This window comes from Eptesicus fuscus, chromosome 5 (assembly GCF_027574615.1).
Source record: "Eptesicus fuscus isolate TK198812 chromosome 5, DD_ASM_mEF_20220401, whole genome shotgun sequence".
In the NCBI taxonomy this organism is placed as follows: Eukaryota; Metazoa; Chordata; class Mammalia; order Chiroptera; family Vespertilionidae; genus Eptesicus; species Eptesicus fuscus.
The window spans coordinates 17,038,021-17,057,909 of NC_072477.1; the positions used below are offsets into that span (position 1 = coordinate 17,038,021).

At 40.6% G+C, this 19,889-nt stretch overlaps 1 protein-coding gene across 5 annotated transcripts in view; it reads left to right on the plus strand.

Moving 5' to 3' along the window:
- The window catches only part of CEP128 (centrosomal protein 128), a 364,379-nt gene that overhangs the window by 12,151 nt on the left and 332,339 nt on the right, over window positions 1–19,889 (plus strand). For all 5 annotated transcript variants that reach the window (XM_028155817.2, XM_054715853.1, XM_054715854.1 and 2 more), the window contains exons 3-4: window positions 17,070–17,231; window positions 19,593–19,679. In XM_028155817.2, coding sequence (XP_028011618.2) covers window positions 17,085–17,231; window positions 19,593–19,679 — 234 coding nt within the window. In that variant the 5' untranslated portion in view covers window positions 17,070–17,084. The remainder of the gene's footprint in view (window positions 1–17,069; window positions 17,232–19,592; window positions 19,680–19,889) is intronic.

Here is a 19,889-nt window from a genome sequence, read left to right on the forward strand (position 1 = left end):
CTGCCTCATTTATTTTAGAAGTGTGTGTGGGTGTATAAATCTAAAATATCTGTGTCATTCTGCTTGTGAGACAGGGAGGGGGTTATTAAGTAACTTTCTTGTAAAAATGCACTGATCTTTAACAAGTGGCACATACATAATTATCTGAGCAGCAGCTAATTTTTTTCTCCATGCCTGAATAAGGAGTCATTTTGTATGCTGCTTGTCCTTTTCCAGAAATGCCCCTGCTCCCTGCTTGGTGGGCACTGGTCCATGTGACTCTGCCCTTGGACTCTGAGGAGCTGCAGCAAGGGGAGCAAAATGCAGCCGGGAACTGAGCCTGATCCACTCCACCCATAGGATAGAGGGTGTGTGTGTGTGTGTGTGTGTGTGTGTGTGTGTGTGTGTGTAAGAGAGAGAGGGGGAGGAAATGGAGGGCAGCAATAGGAATAAGTGGAACATACAATATAAAATCAAATCTAGTGTATATATATTTAAAAATGTTAATTCTCTAAGTCAGAAGTCTCAAACTGGGATGATTTTACCCAGTCACCCCTTCCCACCCCAGGGACATTTACTAGTAGCAGTACTGGAGATGGGTTTAAATCCATTCCCTGATGGAAGAATGCAGGTGCTCTGCTTATTTGTACCCTCTATACTTCTTCTGAAAAAGAAGTTTTCTAACTGGATCCCCATCCTTGTCTCATCTATTGGTCAAACTTATGCTCATCCTTCCAGATGGGTGGGAGGATCCTGAACCCACTGCTCTGGCATTTTGTTGTAGTACTTTGCTCCCTGCAGAGAGCACTTTTACAGCTCTTTCTCTTCCATCAAGGACTGTGACTTAATTTACTTTCATCTTTCATTTCTAATGCAGATTTAATTGAGTAAATGAATGCACGAATGTGTTCAAGATTCTCTCTCTCTTTCCTTTTAATCACCTGAGGATATTTTTTTAATTGATTTTAGAGAGACAGAAAGGGGATAGAAGGAGGGAGAGGAAGGGAGAGAGAGAGAGAGAGAGAGAGAGAGAGAGAGAGAGAGAGAGAGAGAGAGAGAAACATCGATGTCACATCGATGTCAGAGAGAAACATCGATTAGTTGCCTCCCAATGGATCCCTGAAGATCGGGGATCAAACCCTCAACCTAGGTATGTGTCCTGACCAGGAATCGAACCCGAAACCTATAAGAGATGATGCTCCAAACTGAGTCACCCAGCCAGGACTCATGTATCTCTTTGATTTTTTCCCCTATGTCTTACATTATCTGTTGATTTCACAGAGATTTGGCTGTTGACTTTGAACTTATATTAACTTACCAAAAGGGTTTGAGGCGATTAAGTTACAGAGGAGTGTTGATATCAAGAAGCCAGGCATGACTGAAAATTGTACATGATAACTTTTCCTGGCTAGTTCACTTTGTCTCTTGAAGGAGGCAAAGCTCTTAAGACCTGCAGCTGTTGAAACAGTGAGAAATGCCTTCTAAAATTTGAACTTTGATAATGATTAAGCTTAAACTACACTCCCCACCTCCTGCGATACACCTTAAATATCAACATCATTACCTTGAACGTGTTCTTTGAGGACAGTTGCCTTGGACAGGGACGGCTGAGGCACTTGGAGGCCACAGAAGTAATCACCTACTTAACATGCACTAGTCAGCTTTTGTGAAATGTCACCCTTGATGCTGGGTGCTTATCTTTTATGGACCAGCTTGCAAATTCTAATTGTTTTAAACTGGCTCTGAGGAAAAGAGACTTGAGAATCTATAAATTACAGCTCTCATACATACAAATATGCATCATTATAATGAAGACAATCTGATGGCTTTTTAGGTCAAATAACAGAAGAGGTGGACTTGAGTTTGTACAGACTCATGCCAATCCTCTTATTACAGGGCCAAATGCACTTTTACTATCTCTGCTCACAGTGTTCAGGTTTGCACATGGGCATTTGTCTTTGATGGACAGATCCTCAGTGGAGCGAATTGAGGAGCTTCATTGCTCACTCTGGTGGCTGTATGTCATCTTTATAAGGCTCGTTAAGGCAGAAGCAACAGTATTTATGCCTTTAAATACTGATGTGTTGGGAACAGCGAAATAAAGTAGTTTTAGAGTTGTACCATCTGGTTTCAGACCTAGAGCTTTCTCTAAGACTCTGGAGACTTTCACCCAAGGTCACCTGTCCTAGTCCTCTCTAGTCTTGGAGAAAGCTCAACGTCTGAAAAACAGACAGATCCATGCTATTGCTTCCTGATCAATGAGAAGTTTTGTTGTACCAGTAGGTGGTAGTAAGAGAATATTTACTGCTTTTTCTCCAGTTGAAGGAAACGCTTTCCTCATCTTTAACCAGAATTTGGGTGATTCAGTTTTTTAAAATTGTTCTTTGAGTTCTTCAATCATTCTTCAAATTTAGCAACTCTTTCCCCCCAACAGATGTCATACTGAAACTTCTTGTGATAATGAGAATGGATTTTTAATCCAACTGAACTTTTTCCTTTTGAATCTTTAAAAAGAATGATGAAGATTTTCCTTGAACATACATAGATGTTTTTCTACCAGTCTTAATAATTATTCTTTGGGCTTCATATTGTAATTGTGGTTAATATTATCCATGAACCATTTAAATTTGCTTTTCAAAGCAGAATTTGATTGCATACGCTATGTGAGTACACATTAATGTCTTTTCACATAGTCCTTGAACTTTTAAGTTCATTCCAGTATTAAGAATTTTTTTTGAGCCCTGGCCAATGTGGCTCAGTTGGTTGAGCTTTGTCCCATGCACCTAGAGGTCACAGGTTCAATTCCAGTCAGGGCTCAATCCCTAGTAGGGGGCATGCAGGAGGCAGCTGATTGATGTTTCTCATTGATGTTTCTCTCTCTCTCCTTCTCCCTTACTCTCTCTTTCTAAAAAAACAGCAGCAACAACAACAACAACAAAATCCATTTTTTTAAAAAGAATGTTTCCTTGAAAGTCAGTTTTGAATCTAGTTAATCCTATCCTTCGGCAAAATTGCAAAGTGAGAATTATACATAATTTAAAAAAAGTTTTTTTAGTTCATAAACTCAAGATAAATAGTTCCTTTGGCCAGTTAGGACTCTTCAGTATGAAACAGATTGGCATTGTGATCCCATTTTTTTAGCTCATTAATTGGTGAGAACTAGTGACATGACCCTACTTAGGCAGATATCAGTGGACTAGGAAGTATAGTCAAGAAGTTGTCAGGGAGGAAAAGGAAACAACTGCTAAGAAAAAGGGAGTTCTGATATAAAGCTTTTATTTAAACACATTCTCCAGGTTATCAGCCTTTAATTATTTTATTTCATTTTATTTTTAATTGTTTAAAGTATTACATACGTCTTCTTATTCCCTTATTGACCCCTCCTACACCACTCCCACCCCCAGGACAAGCCCCCACCTCCCCAGTGTCCGTGTTCATTGGTTATGCTAATATGCATGCATACAAGTCCTTTGGTTGATCTCTTACTCCTTCCCCCAGACTCCCCCTCCCCAACTTTCCCTCTGAGGTTTGATGGTCCGTTTGGTGTTTCTCTGTCTCTGGATCTATCTTTGTTCATCACTTTATGTTGTTCATTATATTTCACAAATGAGTGAGATCATGTGATATTTATCTTTCTCTGACTGGCTTATTTCGCTTAGCATGATGCTCTCCAGGTCCATCCATGCTGTTGCAAATGGTAAAAGTTCCTTCTTTAGAGCAGTGTAGTATTCCATTGTGTAGATATACCACAGTTTTTTAATCCACTCCTCTGTGGTGGGCACATAGGCTGTTTCCAAATCTTAGCTATTGTATGAACATAGGGGTGCACATATCCTTTCTGATTGGTGTTTCTGATTTCTTGGGATATATTCCCAGAAGTGGGATTACTGGGTCAAATGGGAGTTCCATTTTTAACTTTTTGAGGAAACTCCATACTGTTTTCCACAGTGGCTGCACCAGTCTGCATTCCCACCAGCAGTGCACGAGGGTTCCTTTTTCTCCGCATCCTCACCAGCACTTGTCATTTGTTGATTTGTTGATGATAGCCATTCTGACAGGTGTGAGATGGTATCTCATTGTTATTTTGAGTTGCATGTCTCGGATGATTAGTGACTTTGAGCATGTTTTCATATGTCTCTTGGCCTTCTATATGTCCTCTTTTGAAAAGTATTTATTTAGGTCCTTTGCCCACTTTTTTTATTATCTTCCTTTTGTTCAGTTGTATGAGTTACCTGTAAATTTTGGAGATTAAACCCTTACAGGGGGAACATTGGCAAATATGTCCTCCCATGTAGTGGGCTTTCTTGTTGTTTTGTTGATGGTTTCTTTTGCTGTGCAGAAGCTTTTTATTTTGATGTAGTCCCATTTGTTTATTTTCTCCTTAGTCTCCATTGCCCTAGGAGCTGTATTGGCAAAGATATTGTTACGACATATGTCTGATATTTTGCTGCCTATAGATTCTTCTAAGATTTTTATGGTTTCCCATCTTACGTTTAAGTCCTTTATCCATTTTAAGTTTATTTTTATGTATGGTGTAAGTTGGTGGTCTAGTTTCATTTTTTTTGCATGTGTCTGACCAATTTTCCCAGCACCATTTATTGAAGAGACTCTCTTGACACCATTGTATGCTCTTGCCTCCTTTGTCAAATATTAATTGAACATAATGGCTTGGGTCGATTTGTGGGCTCTCTGTTCTGATCCATTGGTCTATATGTCTGTTCTTGTGCCAGTACCAGGCAGTTTTGAGAACAGTGGCTTTATAATATAGCTTGATATCCTGTATTGTGATCCATCCAACTTTGTTCTCCTTTCTCAGGATTGCTGTGGCTATTCGGGGTCTTTTTTTTATTCTAAATGATTTTTTGGAAAGTTTGTTCTAGGTCTGTTAAATATGCCTTTGGTATTTTAAGAGTCTCATGCTCTACCGACTGAGCTAGCCGGGCACCAGCCTTTGGTATTTTAATGGGGATTACATTGAATCTGTAAATTACTTTGGGTAAAATGGACATTTTAATGATGTTGATTCTACCGATCCATGAACATGGTATAGTCTCCCATTTGTTTATGTCTTCCTCTATCTTTTTTTTCAATGTCCTGTACTTTTCCAAGTGCAGGTCTTTTACCCCCTTAGTTAGGTTTATTCCTAGGTATCTTAATTTGTTTTGGTGCAGTGGTAAATGGGATTTTTTTTTTTTTTTTTTTTTTTTTAGTTTCTCTTTCTGTGAGTTTATTATTGGTATATAAAAAAGCCATAGACCCCCGGGTCTGGGTGAGGCCATGTGTCCCTGGATCCGGGTGAGGCCTAGCGCACCTAGGCCCGGGTAAGGCCACGCGCCCCCGGGTCTGGGAGAGGCCACGCGCCCCCGGGTCCGGGTGAGGCCATGTGTCCCTGGATCCGGGTGAGGCTGGGTCCCGAGTCCGGGTGAGGCCACGTGCCCCTGGGTCTGGGTGAGGCCACGTGCCCCTGGGTCTGGGAAAGGCCACGCGCCCCTGGGTCTGGGTGAGGCCATGTGTCCCTGGATCCGGGTGAGGCCACGCGCCCCTGGGTCTGGGAGAGGCCAAGCGCCCCCGGGTCCGGGTGAGGCCATGTGTCCCTGGATCCGGGTGAGGCCTCGCTCACCTAGGTCCGGGTGAGGCCATGTGTCCCTGGATCTGGGTGAGGCCTCGCGCACCTAGGTCCTGGTGAGGCCACGCGCCCCTGGGTCTGGGAGAGGCCACGCGCCCCTGGGTTCGGGTGAGGCCACGCGCCCCTGGGTCCAGGTGAGGCCTTTTGCCCCTGGACCCAGGTGAGGCTGGGTCCCTGGGCCCGGGTGAGGCCATGCGCCCCTGGGTCCGGGTGAGACCACGCGACACTGGACCCAGATGAGGCTGGGTCTCTGGGCCCGGGTGAGGCCATGTGCTCCTGGGTCCGGGTGAGGCCTTGCGCCCCTGGGTACGGGTGAAGCCGGATCCTGGGTCCGAGTGAGGCTGTGTGCCCCTGGATCCATCCGGGTGAGGCTGGGTCCTGGGCTTGGGTGAGGCCACATGCCCCTTGGGTCTGGGTGAGGCCACGTGCCCCTTAGTCCGGGTGAAGCCGTGCCCCTGGGTCCGGCCGAGACCAAACCAGAGGGAGTCGGACCTCCGTTACCACCATTTGTCCACCATCCAGAGCAGAGGGGTCAGTGCTGACATGTACACATAAGGAACTGGTGGACATTGAAAATGGGTCTCAAAAGAACTGTTGGTCCAGAAAGAAACTCACTACAGACTGATTCATTTGCCTGTCAGCATAACTATTATTGCTCGTCTCACATTCAGTTCTTATAAGTATATCTCTAGTGACATATGATCTTGCTCATCTAGGGGAAATGATGAACAACATAGACTGAGGAACAAGAACAGAACCAGAAACAAGGAGGCATCGATCAGACTATCGGGCCTCAGAGGGAGGATAGGGGAGGTTGGGAGGAGGGGGGAGATATCAACCAAAGGACTTGTGTGCATGCATATGAGCCTATCCAATGGTTAAGTTCAACAGGGGGTTGGGGCATCCGTGGGGAGGGGTGTGGGATGGGAATGGGGGGATGAGGACAAATATGTGACACCTTAATCAATAAAGAAATTAAAAAAAAAAAAAATAAAAAAATAAAAAAGCCATAGATTTCTGGGTGTTAATTTTGTATCCTGCTACATTGCCAAATTCATTCAAGTCTAATAGTTTTTTGGTGGAGTCTTTAGGGTTTTCTATGTACAATAGCATGTTATCTGCAAATAATGACAGTTTTACTTCTTCTTATCCAATTTGGATGCCTTTTATTTCTTCTTCTTGTTTGATTGCTATGGCTACCACTTTTAGCACTATGTTGAACAGGAGTGGTGAAAGTGGGCATGCCTGTCTTGTTCTTGTTCTTAGGGGAAATGGTTTTAGTTTTTGCCTATTGAGTATGATGTTGGCTGTAGGTTTGTCTTTTATTATGTTGATGTATCATCCCTTTATTCCCACTTTGCTGAGAGTTTTTATCAAGAAAGGGTGTTGGATTTTGTCAAATGCTTTTTCTGCATCAATTGATATGATTATGTGATTTTTGTCTCTCAGTTTGTTTATGTGGTGTATCATGTTTATTGATTTGTACATATTGTACCAGCCTTGCATCCCTGGAATAAATCCCACTTGGTCATGGTGTATGATCTTTCTAATGTAATGCTGGATCCGATTTGCTAGAATTTTGTTGAGGATTTTAGTATCTATGTTCATCGGGGATATTGGTCTGTAATTCTCTTTCTTTGTAGTGTCTTTATCTGGTTTTGGAATTAGGGTAATGCTGGCTTCATGGAGCTTGGAAGTGTGCCTTCCTCTTGAATTTTTGGAATAGCCTGAGGAGGATAGGTTTTAGTTCTTCTTTGAATCTTTGGCAAAACTCCACTGTAAAACTGTCCAGACCAGGGCTTTTGTCCGCTGGAAGATTTTTGATTTCTGCTTCAATTTCATTGGCAATTATCAGCCTATTCAGGTTTTTTTATTCTTTCTGATTGAGTTTTGGAAGCTTATATTTTTCTAAGAATATGTCCATTTTATCTAGGTTGTTTAGTTTGTTGAGAAGAGTTGTTTGTAGTATTTTTTTTTTTTTTACAATCCTTTGTATTACTATGGGGTCTGTTGTTACTTCAACTTTTTCATTTCTGATATTGTTTATTTGGTTTTCTCTCTTTGTTTCTTGGTGAGCCTGGTTAGAGGTTCATCAATCTTGTTTATCCTTTCAAAGAACCAGCTCTTGGTTTCATTGATCTTTTGTATTTTTTTTTTGGTCTCTATGTCGTTTATTTCTGCTCTGATCTTTATTATTTCCTTCCTTCTGCTTACTTGGGGCTTTTCTTGTTGCTCTCTTTATAATTCTTTAACTTGTAGGGTTAGATAATTTATTACCATTTTTTCTTGTTTTTTGAAGTAGGCCTGTAGAGCTATGAACTTCCCTCTCAGGACTGCTTTCACTGTGTCCCATAGATTTTGGATTGTTGTGTTTTCATTGTCATTTTTTAAGAGGATGCTTTTTATTTATTCTTTGATCTCTTTCGTAACCCAATCAATGTTTAATAACATACTATTTAGCCTCTAAGTGTTTGATTTTTTTCATTGTAGTTGATTTCTAATTTTCTGCTATTGTGATCTGAGAAGATGCTTGACATTATTTCTATCTTCTTTTTTTTTTAAAAATATTTTTATTGATTTCAGAGAGGAAGAGAGAGATAGAAACATCAATGATGAGAGAATCATTGATTGACTGCCTCCTACTGCCCCGCTCCTGGGGATTGAGCCCACAACCCAGGCATGTGCCCTCAACTGGAATTGAACCCAGAACCCTCATTCCACAGGCCGACGCTCTATCCACTGAGAAAAACAAGCTAGGGCATAATTTCTATCTTCTTGAATTTGAAGAGACTTTGCCTGTGTCCCAATTTGTCTTTGAAATTGTCTGGTGTGCACTTGAGAAGAAAGTATATTCTGTAGCTTTAGGGTGAAATGTTCTGAAGATGTCAATTAATTCCATTTGATCTAGTGAGTCATTTAGGATTGATGTTTCTTTGCTGATTTCTTTGTTCTGAGTGGTTCTCTTGTAGACAGCAGAAATATGAGTCATGTTCTTATCCATTCAGCTACCCTATGTCTTTTGATTGGAGCACTTAATGCATTTATGCTTAAGGGTATTATTGACTAGAAGCCCAGCATGTGAAATAGTGCGAACCCGCCCACCCTCACAGCCTCGCTGTGCTCATAGCCCTGCCCACCCTTGCCAGTCTTTGGTCGTTACGGTGTTAGGGCTACTGGATTTTTATAATATAGATAGGTACTTGTTTGTTGTCATTTTTATTCTTTATGCCTTTGTTCCTTCTTCCCTTCCTATTTCTTCTTTTTACAGTAGTTCCTTTAGCATTTTTTGCATTGCTGGCTTGGTGGTAATAAACTCCCTTAGTCCTTCTTTGTCTGTGAAGCTCTTGATGTCACCTGCAATTTTAAATGATTGCCTTGCTGGGTATAGTATTCTTGGATTTAGTCCCTTTGCATGCTTTGCATGACTTTGTATATTTCATTCCATTCCCTTCTGGCCTGATGTGTTTCTGTTGAGATATCAGTTAATAGTCGAATGGGAGATCCCTTATAGGTTACTTTCTGCCTCCCTCTAGCAGCCTTTAAGATTCTTACTTTGTTGTTGGTGTTTGCCAGTTTAATTATGATGTGTCTTGGTGTGTTTTTTTTTTTTTTTTGGGGGGGGGTGGTTATCTTGTTTGGGACTCTGTGTGCTTCTTGGACTTGTGTGAGTTTTTCCTTTCCAATATCAGGGAAATTTTCTGTCATTATTTCTTCAAACAGGTTTTCTATTTCTTGCTCAGTTTCCTCTCCTTTTAACCCCTCCCCCCCCCATATGTGGATGCTGTTTCTTTTCATGTTGTCCCAAAGCTCTCTTAGGCTCCCCTCCTGCTTTTAATGTTATTTTTTTTTCCAGTTGCTGCTCTGCTTGGATATTTTTTTTCTACCTTGTCTTCTGACTCGATGATGTGATCCTCAGCTTCTTCTAGTCTACTGTTGATACTTTCCATTGTGCTCTTTATTGCAGCTATGTCATTCTTCATTTCCACTTGCCAGCCTTTTACTAATCTGCTATCTCTGAAGGTCATCTTTACATTTGTTTTTCTTTTAAGTATACATTGAGTTTTTCTTTCTGATAATATATTCATTGTAGACATTTTAAGAGACATAGGAATTTAAAAAAAATAAAAATCTGCTTTAAACACTGCATGGTAAATATACTTTGGGTCTATTTTCTTTTATCATTGCCCTTTCCTGCTCCTCTAATTTGTATACCGGTAATTTATAGTCACATACAAACAACATATAATGCTTATTAAAAATTGGGATTCATACTGTTAACCCTTACATTGCTATTAAATATCTCCAGAACCAGGGTGTGTAAAGTCTATATACTGTTCCAGTGTAGAACTGTACTGTATTTTAACCATTCATTCTTTTATAATTTGAAATTTAAATTGTATTTATTTTCCTTCTATTACAACTTCTCAGCCAATATCTTTATATATAAATTCTTTATATACTCCAGATGATTTTATGTACCCCAGGGGAAAGTTTTGGAAGTTACTTGGTCAAAGGTACAAACTGCTCTTGATATATGTCTGGCTTGCTGACATTCAGGCAAGTTTATCAATGTATACATTTCCATTAGATCTATATAGCAGTGCTCTTTCCCCTACAGTTTGGCTAACCATAAACATTATTATTTAAAGGAAAATAACTTAATAGGGTAGAAAAGTATCTCAGTATTTAATTTATATTTCTTAGGTTATTAGGAGAACATTTTTTTCATGGCCATCCATTTTTGTTTTCTATGTGACCATTCTCAGTATGCCTTTATCAACATGGAATGAATGTAATACTATTGGTACAATTTATTTAGGGAGATTTTCAGAGGCCTGGTCAGTTTTCATTAATGCTATTGATATTAGGATATACAATACTTTTTTATAATTAATTTTTCAACTGCAGCATAATACATTTTGCTGGAACAAGGTGTCTAATTGGTGTTTTCTGCTTTGTGCTTTTCTTCTTTAGTCAGTTATATTAAGGGGCTCTTAGGAACTACTTTCATGGCCTTCCAGACATTTTATTCTGGGTTCTGATTATATGGCAGAAGTCTCTTGACCACTCCAGTGGCCACTTCTTTCTTATGTGTTTCTTTCTCCCTATGTCAACTCTGTGTCTGCGGAGTGGCAGTGCTGGATGGTGATAGACAGACATCTTTTTGGTAAAGTTGGACCTCTGCTGCCCTAACTGGTTTGGCTCAGTGGATAGAGCATTGGCCTGTGGACTGAAGGGTTCCAGGTTCGATTCCGGTCAAGGGCATGTACTTTGGTTGCAGGCACATCCCCAGTAGTGAGTATGCAGGAGGCAGCTGATCGATGTTCTCTCTCATCGATGTTTCTAACTCTCTATTCCTCTCCCTTCCTCTCTTTAAAAAGTCCATTATATATATATATATATATATATATATATATATATATATATACACACACACACACACACACATACACACATACATACATACATACATCCATATACATATATATATATAAAAAGTTGGACCTTTGCTACCATAGCTGTCTTCTGTGTTGTGACATTTAAGGTTAGGCATTCTTTCAGTTAGCTATGAGAGTCATGTTTGACCTTTTGAATTGTCAGTAATAGTTGAAGGAAGTGCTAAATTTTATTAACAATGAAAATAATAAAATTCTATTTTATATTATGTTCAGATTCTTTAATTTCCCTTATTCAAAATTTATGACACTTATGTAATTAAAATCCTTAGATGGTTACTAATGTTTCATATGCTATTTAGAAAACAGCCATACCAAATTCTTAGCTCTATCTCACCCAAATCTTGATATTCCTACTGGTGTTCCATCAGATGCAGGAGTTTGAACATCTTTTATTGCTCAAAGTTATTGAAATTAATAGCTAAAGACTGTGGGTGTGTATTAGTGAAATTCATGCTGGAAAGTGTGATTCTATCTGATTAAAATATTTAATCTTTAGTAGGTATAAGTGATAGGTCATTTTTTTTGTATTATGTGACAATTAGACATAATTTAGTTAATGTTGTTCTTTATTTAATGCTGCTAAGATTTTCTGTTTTAAAGTTAAATTCACATACGCCATATCTTTTTGTTGTTGTTAATATTTATCAATTAATTGTAATGTTTGTTCCATTAAGAAAGACTGTGAAGCACATATACTTGTGGTAAAGGTATGAGAGTCATACACAATGTCCTGCTAGTAGCTATCCCTAGGGAAGGAGGTAGGAAGAGTAGTGGGTGAAGGGTGGGGTGGGAAGCTACTAAGACTTCATTGATAAAAAGGCTGTGGTACATATACACAATGGGATACTATACAGCTATAAAAAAGAAAGAACTCGTAACCATTTGCAACAGTATGGATGGACCTGGAGAGTATTAGGCTAACTCTGTGGTCGGCAAACTGCGGCTCGTGAGCCACATGCGGCTCTTTGGCCCCTTGAGTGTGGCTCTTCCACAAAATACTACTGCCTGGGCGAGTCTATTTTGAAGAAGTGGTGTTAGAAGAAGTTTAAGTTTAAAAAATTTGGCTCTCAAAAGAAATTTCAATCGTTGTGCTGTTGATATTTGGCTCTGTTGACTAATGAATTTGCCGACCACTGGGCTAAGTGAAATAACCCAGTCAGAGAAAGATAAGTATCACATGATCTCACTTATGTGAAATCTAATGAACCAAATAAACTGATGAACAAAATAGATCCAGAGACATGGAAAGATGGAACAGACTGACAAATTTCAGAGGGAAGGCGGAGATGGGTGGGGAGTGATTAACTGGGGAACTTATATGCATATATGGACATAGACAATAGAGTGGTGAAGGCTGGGGAGGGGCGAGTGTGGGGTGGAGAGGGTCATTGGGAAAAACCAACCAACTAACAAACAAACAAACAAACAAACAAAGGAGACATCTGGAATACTTTTAACAATAAAGAAAAAATACTTCATTTATAGTATTCTAAATATTTTACTGAAAATATTAGAAGCATGAATGGGGAATAATAAAAATAATAAGAATATGCTCTTATAAAACAACTAGAGGCCCAGTGCATGACATTCGTACACTGGGGGGGGGGGTGGTTATCTCAGCTGTTTGGGACCCCTCGAGGGATGTCCACCTGCCAGCTTAGGCCCTCTCCCCGTGGACATCCCCTGAGGGGTCCTAGCGCTGTCATCACCACTGCTGCATTCTCCAGCTGTGAGCCTGGCTTCTGACTGAGCAGCACTCCCCCTATGGGAGTGCACTGACCACCAGGGGGGCAGCTCCTGCATTAAGCGTCTGCCCCCTGGTGGTCAGTGCACATCATAGCGACCAGTTGTTCCACCGTTCAGTCAATTTACATATTAGGGTTTTATTATATAGGTTAGAAATAATGGAATAGAATAAAAATAACAGAAATAGGAAAGAATAAGAAAAATTATATTTATTGTAGGTGGTAGATACATACTTGCTTATTATATTTGTCTCTACTATTTTATTTAAAAAATTTCCCTGAATCATTGAAAATGACCATACAATTATTAGTTGTAATTATTTGTAGTCAAGTTGAAATCAAATTGGCTGCTCCTGTTTCCTGAGGCCGGAGGGAGCCACATTATGGGCACTATACCTTTGTACCTGTAGATAGGAGAAGTGAGACAAAAACCAGAGAAGACAGCTGTGGTAGGAAGTTGAGGTTCGGGCGGAAGAGAGGATGAGTTGGACAGGGTGTTCTCTAGTCCTGTCTCAGCTAGCATGAAGAAGTTAGATCTTCCATTAATCTTTTTCTGGTGCTACAATGTCAGACTGTGTTTCACTTTGAAAAACCTAAATTCACAGCAAGATTCTTTGCTTGTTTATTTAGTTTTATCTAATAATTTAAAAACATGATTACTTTTATGCTTTCATTTAATGCCCTAGGACAAGCATATCAAACTTGCGGCTGGTGGGCCGCAAGTTTGACATGCTTGCTCTAGTATCCTACCTTATAATAGAGAAACATGCAAATTGACCGCACCTCCGCTATGCCCATGATTGGGCTTGCGAGAGGCTGGGGGCGGGACTCCGGGTGGCCTATCTGGCCGTTGAGAAGGCCAAGATGGCGGTGCCCAATCCTCTTAGTTCCGGGGATCCCGGGGGCGATCGCCATCCTGGAGGGGGTGTGACTGAGCTGAGCCAGCCACTCCCGGGGGTTCCGGGGTCTAAGGCCACCCTGGGGGGGGGCGTGGCCGGGCCGAGCCAGTCGCTCCCGGAGGTCCGGGGGCGATCGACACCCTGGAGGGGGGGGGTGGCCGGGCCGAGCCAGCTGCTCCTGGGGGTCCCAGGGGCTAAGGCCACCATGTGGGGGGCGTGGCCGGGCCCAGCCAGCCGCTCCCGGGGGTCCCTGGGAACATTGCAGGCATGTGGTTGCTGAGACCCAAACCAGGCCTCCGGCCACAGATTCATAGCTTTGCAGAGACCTAGGGCAGGGATCTGCCACATATGCAGAGAGACAGAGGTTCTGCAGTGCCCCCAAGACGTGGGTGGGCCCAGCTAGGGATCAAGGGGCATGGAAGGACTCCTGGCAGAGGACCCTCACCCCTGAGGCGGGGGTTGAGGGGTGGAGCCACCTCAGTGGAGGGGTGCTGCACTGCAGGGTACTAGACTGACTGATGTGATTCAGAGAAGCTCCCAGTGCTAATGGGCCTCGCTCAGGCGGCCTTCACACTTCAGAGGCAGTGACTACTGCTCCTGCCTTGACCCAAAAGCAAGCTCGCTACACCCTGCCCCATAGCAGAGCATACCTAGGCAGTGAGTGGGAAGCCTTCCACCTGCTTCGGAGAAGGGGGGGCAGTAAAGAAAGGGGGGAGAGGAAAGAATGTGGAGCATCCGCAATGAAGAGGTGCTTGAGAAAGAGGCTGGAAAGCCTGACTGGAAGGTTTGTTCTGTTTGCTGGGCTGCTGCCCCTTAGGAAGCGCAAAGAGCATGGCTCTGAGGGCTTCCTGTGTGCTGTGTCAAGTTCCACAGCCAACTGGAATTGGCCTCAGTTTCCTGGTCTGTAAAATAGATGAAGTGTGTCCCAGTGCCTTCACTGAGCTTTGATGCCCAATTGAGATACTATATAAAGAAAATGAGGGAAGAAGTGAGAAAGAAAAGGAAGGACAAGAAACACAAAAGAAAGACTGAAAGGAACCTGTAAACCCATTGTCACTTAAATAGGGAATATAGTCAATAGTGTTGTAATGATGGTATGATGCCAGGTGGGTACTAGAAATATCAGGGAACACTTTGTAAAGTATATGATTGTCTAACCACTATTCTGTAACTAATATAAAACCCGAAACCAGTACAAAATAATGTTGAATGTAAAGAAATGAAAATTGGAGTGAAATTTTTATAAATTTCAAAGTTTAAATAAAAGCTGTAAAGGAAGGAAGGGGAGAATAAAAAGTGTTTTTCATTTTGCCACTTCATTAAAAAGACAGTTGTCTTTATATGGTGCTTTTATACTTTTCTAAGTCATTATCTCATTTTAATTTCCGGGCAACTTAAAGACAAGATAAGTATTCCCTCCACTATTCAAAGAAAGGAAATCCTGGTGTCTGGTCCTAATGATTCAATTATCAAGCCCTTATTGTAAAGCAGGGTTAGTAAAATTTTCTGTGCAGGGGATTTATTATACTAATAAAAGCCTTGGGGGTGATCAGGCCAGCAGGGGAGGGTATTTGGGGGCAATCAGGCCCGCAGAGGAGCAGTTAGGGGTCAATCAGGCCAGCAAGGAAGCAGTTAGGGGGCAATCAGGCAGGTAGGTGAGCGGTTAGGAGCCAGCAGTCCCGGATTCTGAGAGGGATGTCCAACTGCAGGTTTAGGCCCGATTCCACAGGGATCGGGCCTAAACCTGCAGTTGGACATCCCTTGAGGGGTCCCATATTGGAGAGGGTGCAGGCTGGGCTGAGGGACACCCTTGCCAGTGCACGAATTTCGTGCACCGGGCCTCTAGTCTATAGATATTTAGCAAGTTCCCCTTATCTTCCCTTTAGGGCAGGGGTGGGGAACCTTTTTTCTGCTAAGGGCCATTTGGATATTTATAATATCATTCTCGGTCCATACAAAATTTTCAACTTAAAAATTATGTTGCTTTGAAAAAAGCTCCTAGATTTATTGAATTTTGAGTCCCACCAGTGGTTGCCTTGGCAAAGCCAGACCAAATGATACAACCCACGGGCCGGATGTTCCCCACTCCTGCTTTAGATGTATGGTCATGTACTTCCCAGATGCATACAGAATAATGATCCCAAAAGTCCAGAATATTCTAGATCATTAAAGAAAGATTTCATCACACTGGACTTAATAAGTCAGAAAAAAATGACCATATAAATTTTAGGAAGAGTATAACAATTAATGTTAAAAGTTACATTAACCCTTCATTAAGCAGAAAATAGAATTATTAGAATAGTCAATAAACTTACACTTTTGATCAATTGAGTTTTCTCTGATACTTCTTTGTCCCAAATACATTTGTTTCTTCAACTTCTATAAAAGGTTTTCTGAAAGTTTTGAGATTGTCCTTCATGAACTAATTTACTTTTGCACTATATAGAAAATTGAGGTAAAGATGGGGAAAAAAAGCATATTTAGAAAATTGTTTACTGATTAAATTATACTCCGGATGTTTGACTTCCTAATTTGATGGAGATGTTGATGATGCCATCTTCCCACATATTGTTATAGAATTTTTACCTTTGTTATTGCATTTGTTTAAATCTATATTGTAAATTTAGGTGCATGCCGGTATTCACTGTGCCCTGGGGTTCTCTTTAGATAATTCCATGTGCGTTGTATTTTTGTTTAAAGATACAAATGTTCTTACAGTGCAGTAGAATGAACATCAGACTAATATTGAGACCTGCAGGTCCTAGAGAATCTGTGCTTAGAGAAACCAATCTATCTGCCCTATTTATCTGTTAGTAGGATTAAATAAGATACTGTATGTGAAAGTGCTTTTAAAATGTAGGAACATTGCACAGAACCAAGGGATTTTTATTATTTGGAGCTGTAAATGTAACTAAAATAATATTTGAGGATTGCTCTTTATTTAAAAAAATATTTTTATTGATTTCAGAGAGGAAGGGAGAGGGAGAGAGATAAACATCAATGATGAGAGAGAATCATTAGTCAGCTGCCCTTGCACATCTCATATTTGGGATCGAGCCCACAACCTGGGGCATGTGCCCTGACTGAGAATTGAAATGTGACCTCCTGGTTCATAGGTCGATGCTCAACCACTGAATCACACCGGCTGGGCAGGAGTTGGTCTTTTAAAGCAGAAAAAACAAAGGAGGGAGAATTATGTGAGGAAGTGACTTATGTTTTCAAACTGTATGTAACTATTACGATAAGCCAAAGGACTAATGTAATAAATACTTTAAAAGATCAAAAAGTGAATAGCTAAATTAATCTCTTATTTCCGTTCTCTTTACTGTTTGCTTGACCATGGCCTGAATTTATTTTTAAGGATTTGTGTACATCAATGGCAGAATCCTCCAGTGATTCAGACCACTTCCGCTCTCATGACCGGTTGAGTCGATGGGCTGCCAGGTCAATACACAGGGAAATTGGAAATCGTCCTACAGTCGATGTCACCAAGAAGGTCAACACTATAACGAGTACTTTACAGGTTAGTTTAACACTGGATGTTTTAAATCAATATTAAATAGTTAAGCTGAGTAATAGTTTCAGTCACTGTATTAGTTTTTTTTGCTACCACAACAAATTACCACAAAATTAATGTCTTAAATAACAGAAATTTATTTTCTTAAAATTCTGTAGGTCAGAATCTGACACTAATCTCACTGGGCAATAATTAGGGTGTTGGTAGGGCTTCGTTTCTTTCTGAAGGCCCTAGGGAATTATCTGTCCTCTTGCCTTTTTCCAGCTTCTAGGCTGCCCACATTTTCTGTCTTGTGGCCCTGTTCATCTCCAAAACCAGCAGGGGTGGGTCGAGTCCTTCTCATAGCGCATCACTCTGACTACCTCTCCTGCTTCTCTCTTCCACTTTTAAGGACATTTGTGATCACATTGAGTGCACCCAGGAATCCAGGATATTGCTCATCTCAACATCCTTAGTTTAATCACATCTGCACAATCCCTTTTGACATGTTAAGTTCCAGGAAATAAGCTTTGTACATCTTTGGAAGCCATTATGCTTACCACAGCTAGTAAGGATATTTGAAATATATGATAGGTTGTGGAAAGTGTTATATTTCCAAATAAAATATTATAGGAATGAAACCTTTAGGGATTACCATCCTTTAGCTTCTTGTGGACATGTGCCTTTGGTGAAGTTGCTCATATTTTGGCTAATAATAATCAAAATATGATTATTCATAGATGAATAATAGTGAGAGTCCATTTTGATTTGGAGGCTAACTTTGACAGTGTTTGGAGATTTGAGTGGAGGCAGTTTTCATTCTTCCATAACAGGGGCTTGGGAAATGAGATGGGGGAAGGTACCACAGTCACAATGGGAAAAAGAAAACTCAGAAATAGAATTTCCACCCTCCACCTATTACTCCCTTATCTTTGTCTTACCTGGATAAGCATGGATTTTGGCTTTTTATTGCTCTGGGTTAATACGATTAGATAAACAAAAGGCTAATTTCTAATGGAGAGGCCATAATTTGATTTGATTTTTCTTTTTAAACTTAATATAACAATGAATTTTGGAGTACAAATTCTTGTACTTTCCCACCACAGAGACACATTAGTGTGTGTGTGTGTGTGTGTATATACTCATATATATGTATATGGATATATATATGGATATATATATATACTGTATGTGTGTGTGTGTGTGTGTGTGTGTGTGTACACACACATATATACATTGAGTGGCCAGATTATTATGTGTTCATAGATCATGATAATCTGGCCACTCAGTGTATATATTAGAGGCCTGGTGCATGAATTCGTGCATGGGTGGGGTCCGGCCAGCCTGGCCAGGGGGAGGGGACATGGGCAGTTGGCTGGCCTGCCTGCTGGTCGAACTCCTGGTTGAGGGGACAATTTGCATATTAGCCTTTTATTATATAGGATATACACTGAGTGGCCAGATTATTATGCGTTCAGATATAATAATAATCTGGCCACTCAGTGTGTGTGTGTATACACACACACACACACACACACACACACACACATATATATATTTTAATTATCACCTAAAGAGTGAGGATATTTTTCCCATTGAATTTAGAGAGAGTGGAAAGAAGGTGAGTTGGGGAGAGAGAGAAACATCATTGTGACAGAGACATATCGATTGGTTCATCCCACATTCACCCCGATTGGGCGTGGGAATTGTATCTGCAACTTAGGTACGTGCCCTTGACCTGGAATCGAACTCAAGACCCTCTGGTGGGCAGGCCGGCACTCTAAGCACTGACCCATGCCAGCCAGGGCAGTAAGTATATGTTTTTGAAAGAAATACCTCCATTAATCTCTCAGATGAAACCTAGCATATTTAGGTAGAAACCATTTTTGTTATGATTAGAACTAAATTTGTTGTTTATAGCTAAAGGTTAAAGGATACGTTCCCCCCTTCCCCCTCCTAACTGAGTTCTCAAGTAAAGTAATAATTGAAATAACATGGATCCAAATGATTTGCTTCTCTTGGAGGTAATCTACTAGATTAGTTCTTTTAGCATTCTTTTTCATAGAGGGTGTGAATTAGTTGAGGTGCACAGGTTGATTATGAGGGCTTTTTTCAGTTTATGGTTTTGTTGCCGACTTATGGTACCTCAGATAATGATTTAAATTAGGTACTTTAGACTTCACACCAGTAAATTGCAGATGGTTTTTAGTTTCTCTCTCAGTTGTGTTAATATTTATTTGATATTTATGAAATATATTGATATCTGACTTAACTATGATATAAATTGTACCTTTGCAAATGGTTGACTTAGCTATTTGACATACTACTACGACTGATTGGGAAAAACATTGTTTGGAACAACTAATAAAGTCTATTTTCTTTCTCAAGGACACCAGTCGAAACCTGCGACAAGTAGACCAGATGCTTGGACAGTATCGAGACTATAGTAACGGACAGGCAGGTGCTATAGTACACGTAAGATGTTTGCATGTTTGTATTTTCTCTTACCTTTTTGGGAATGCAGAGGTGAGGATTAGGGATGTGAGCTAAAGGAGATAATTGTTAACAGCTTTAACTTTTAGACTGCTTCACTATTTTGTAGTATAAATTTAGGTTAGCTCATCAGATAGATTGCCAACTAGCTTATATCATTTAGCTTCTATTGAATTTGAAAGTGTTAAGTCA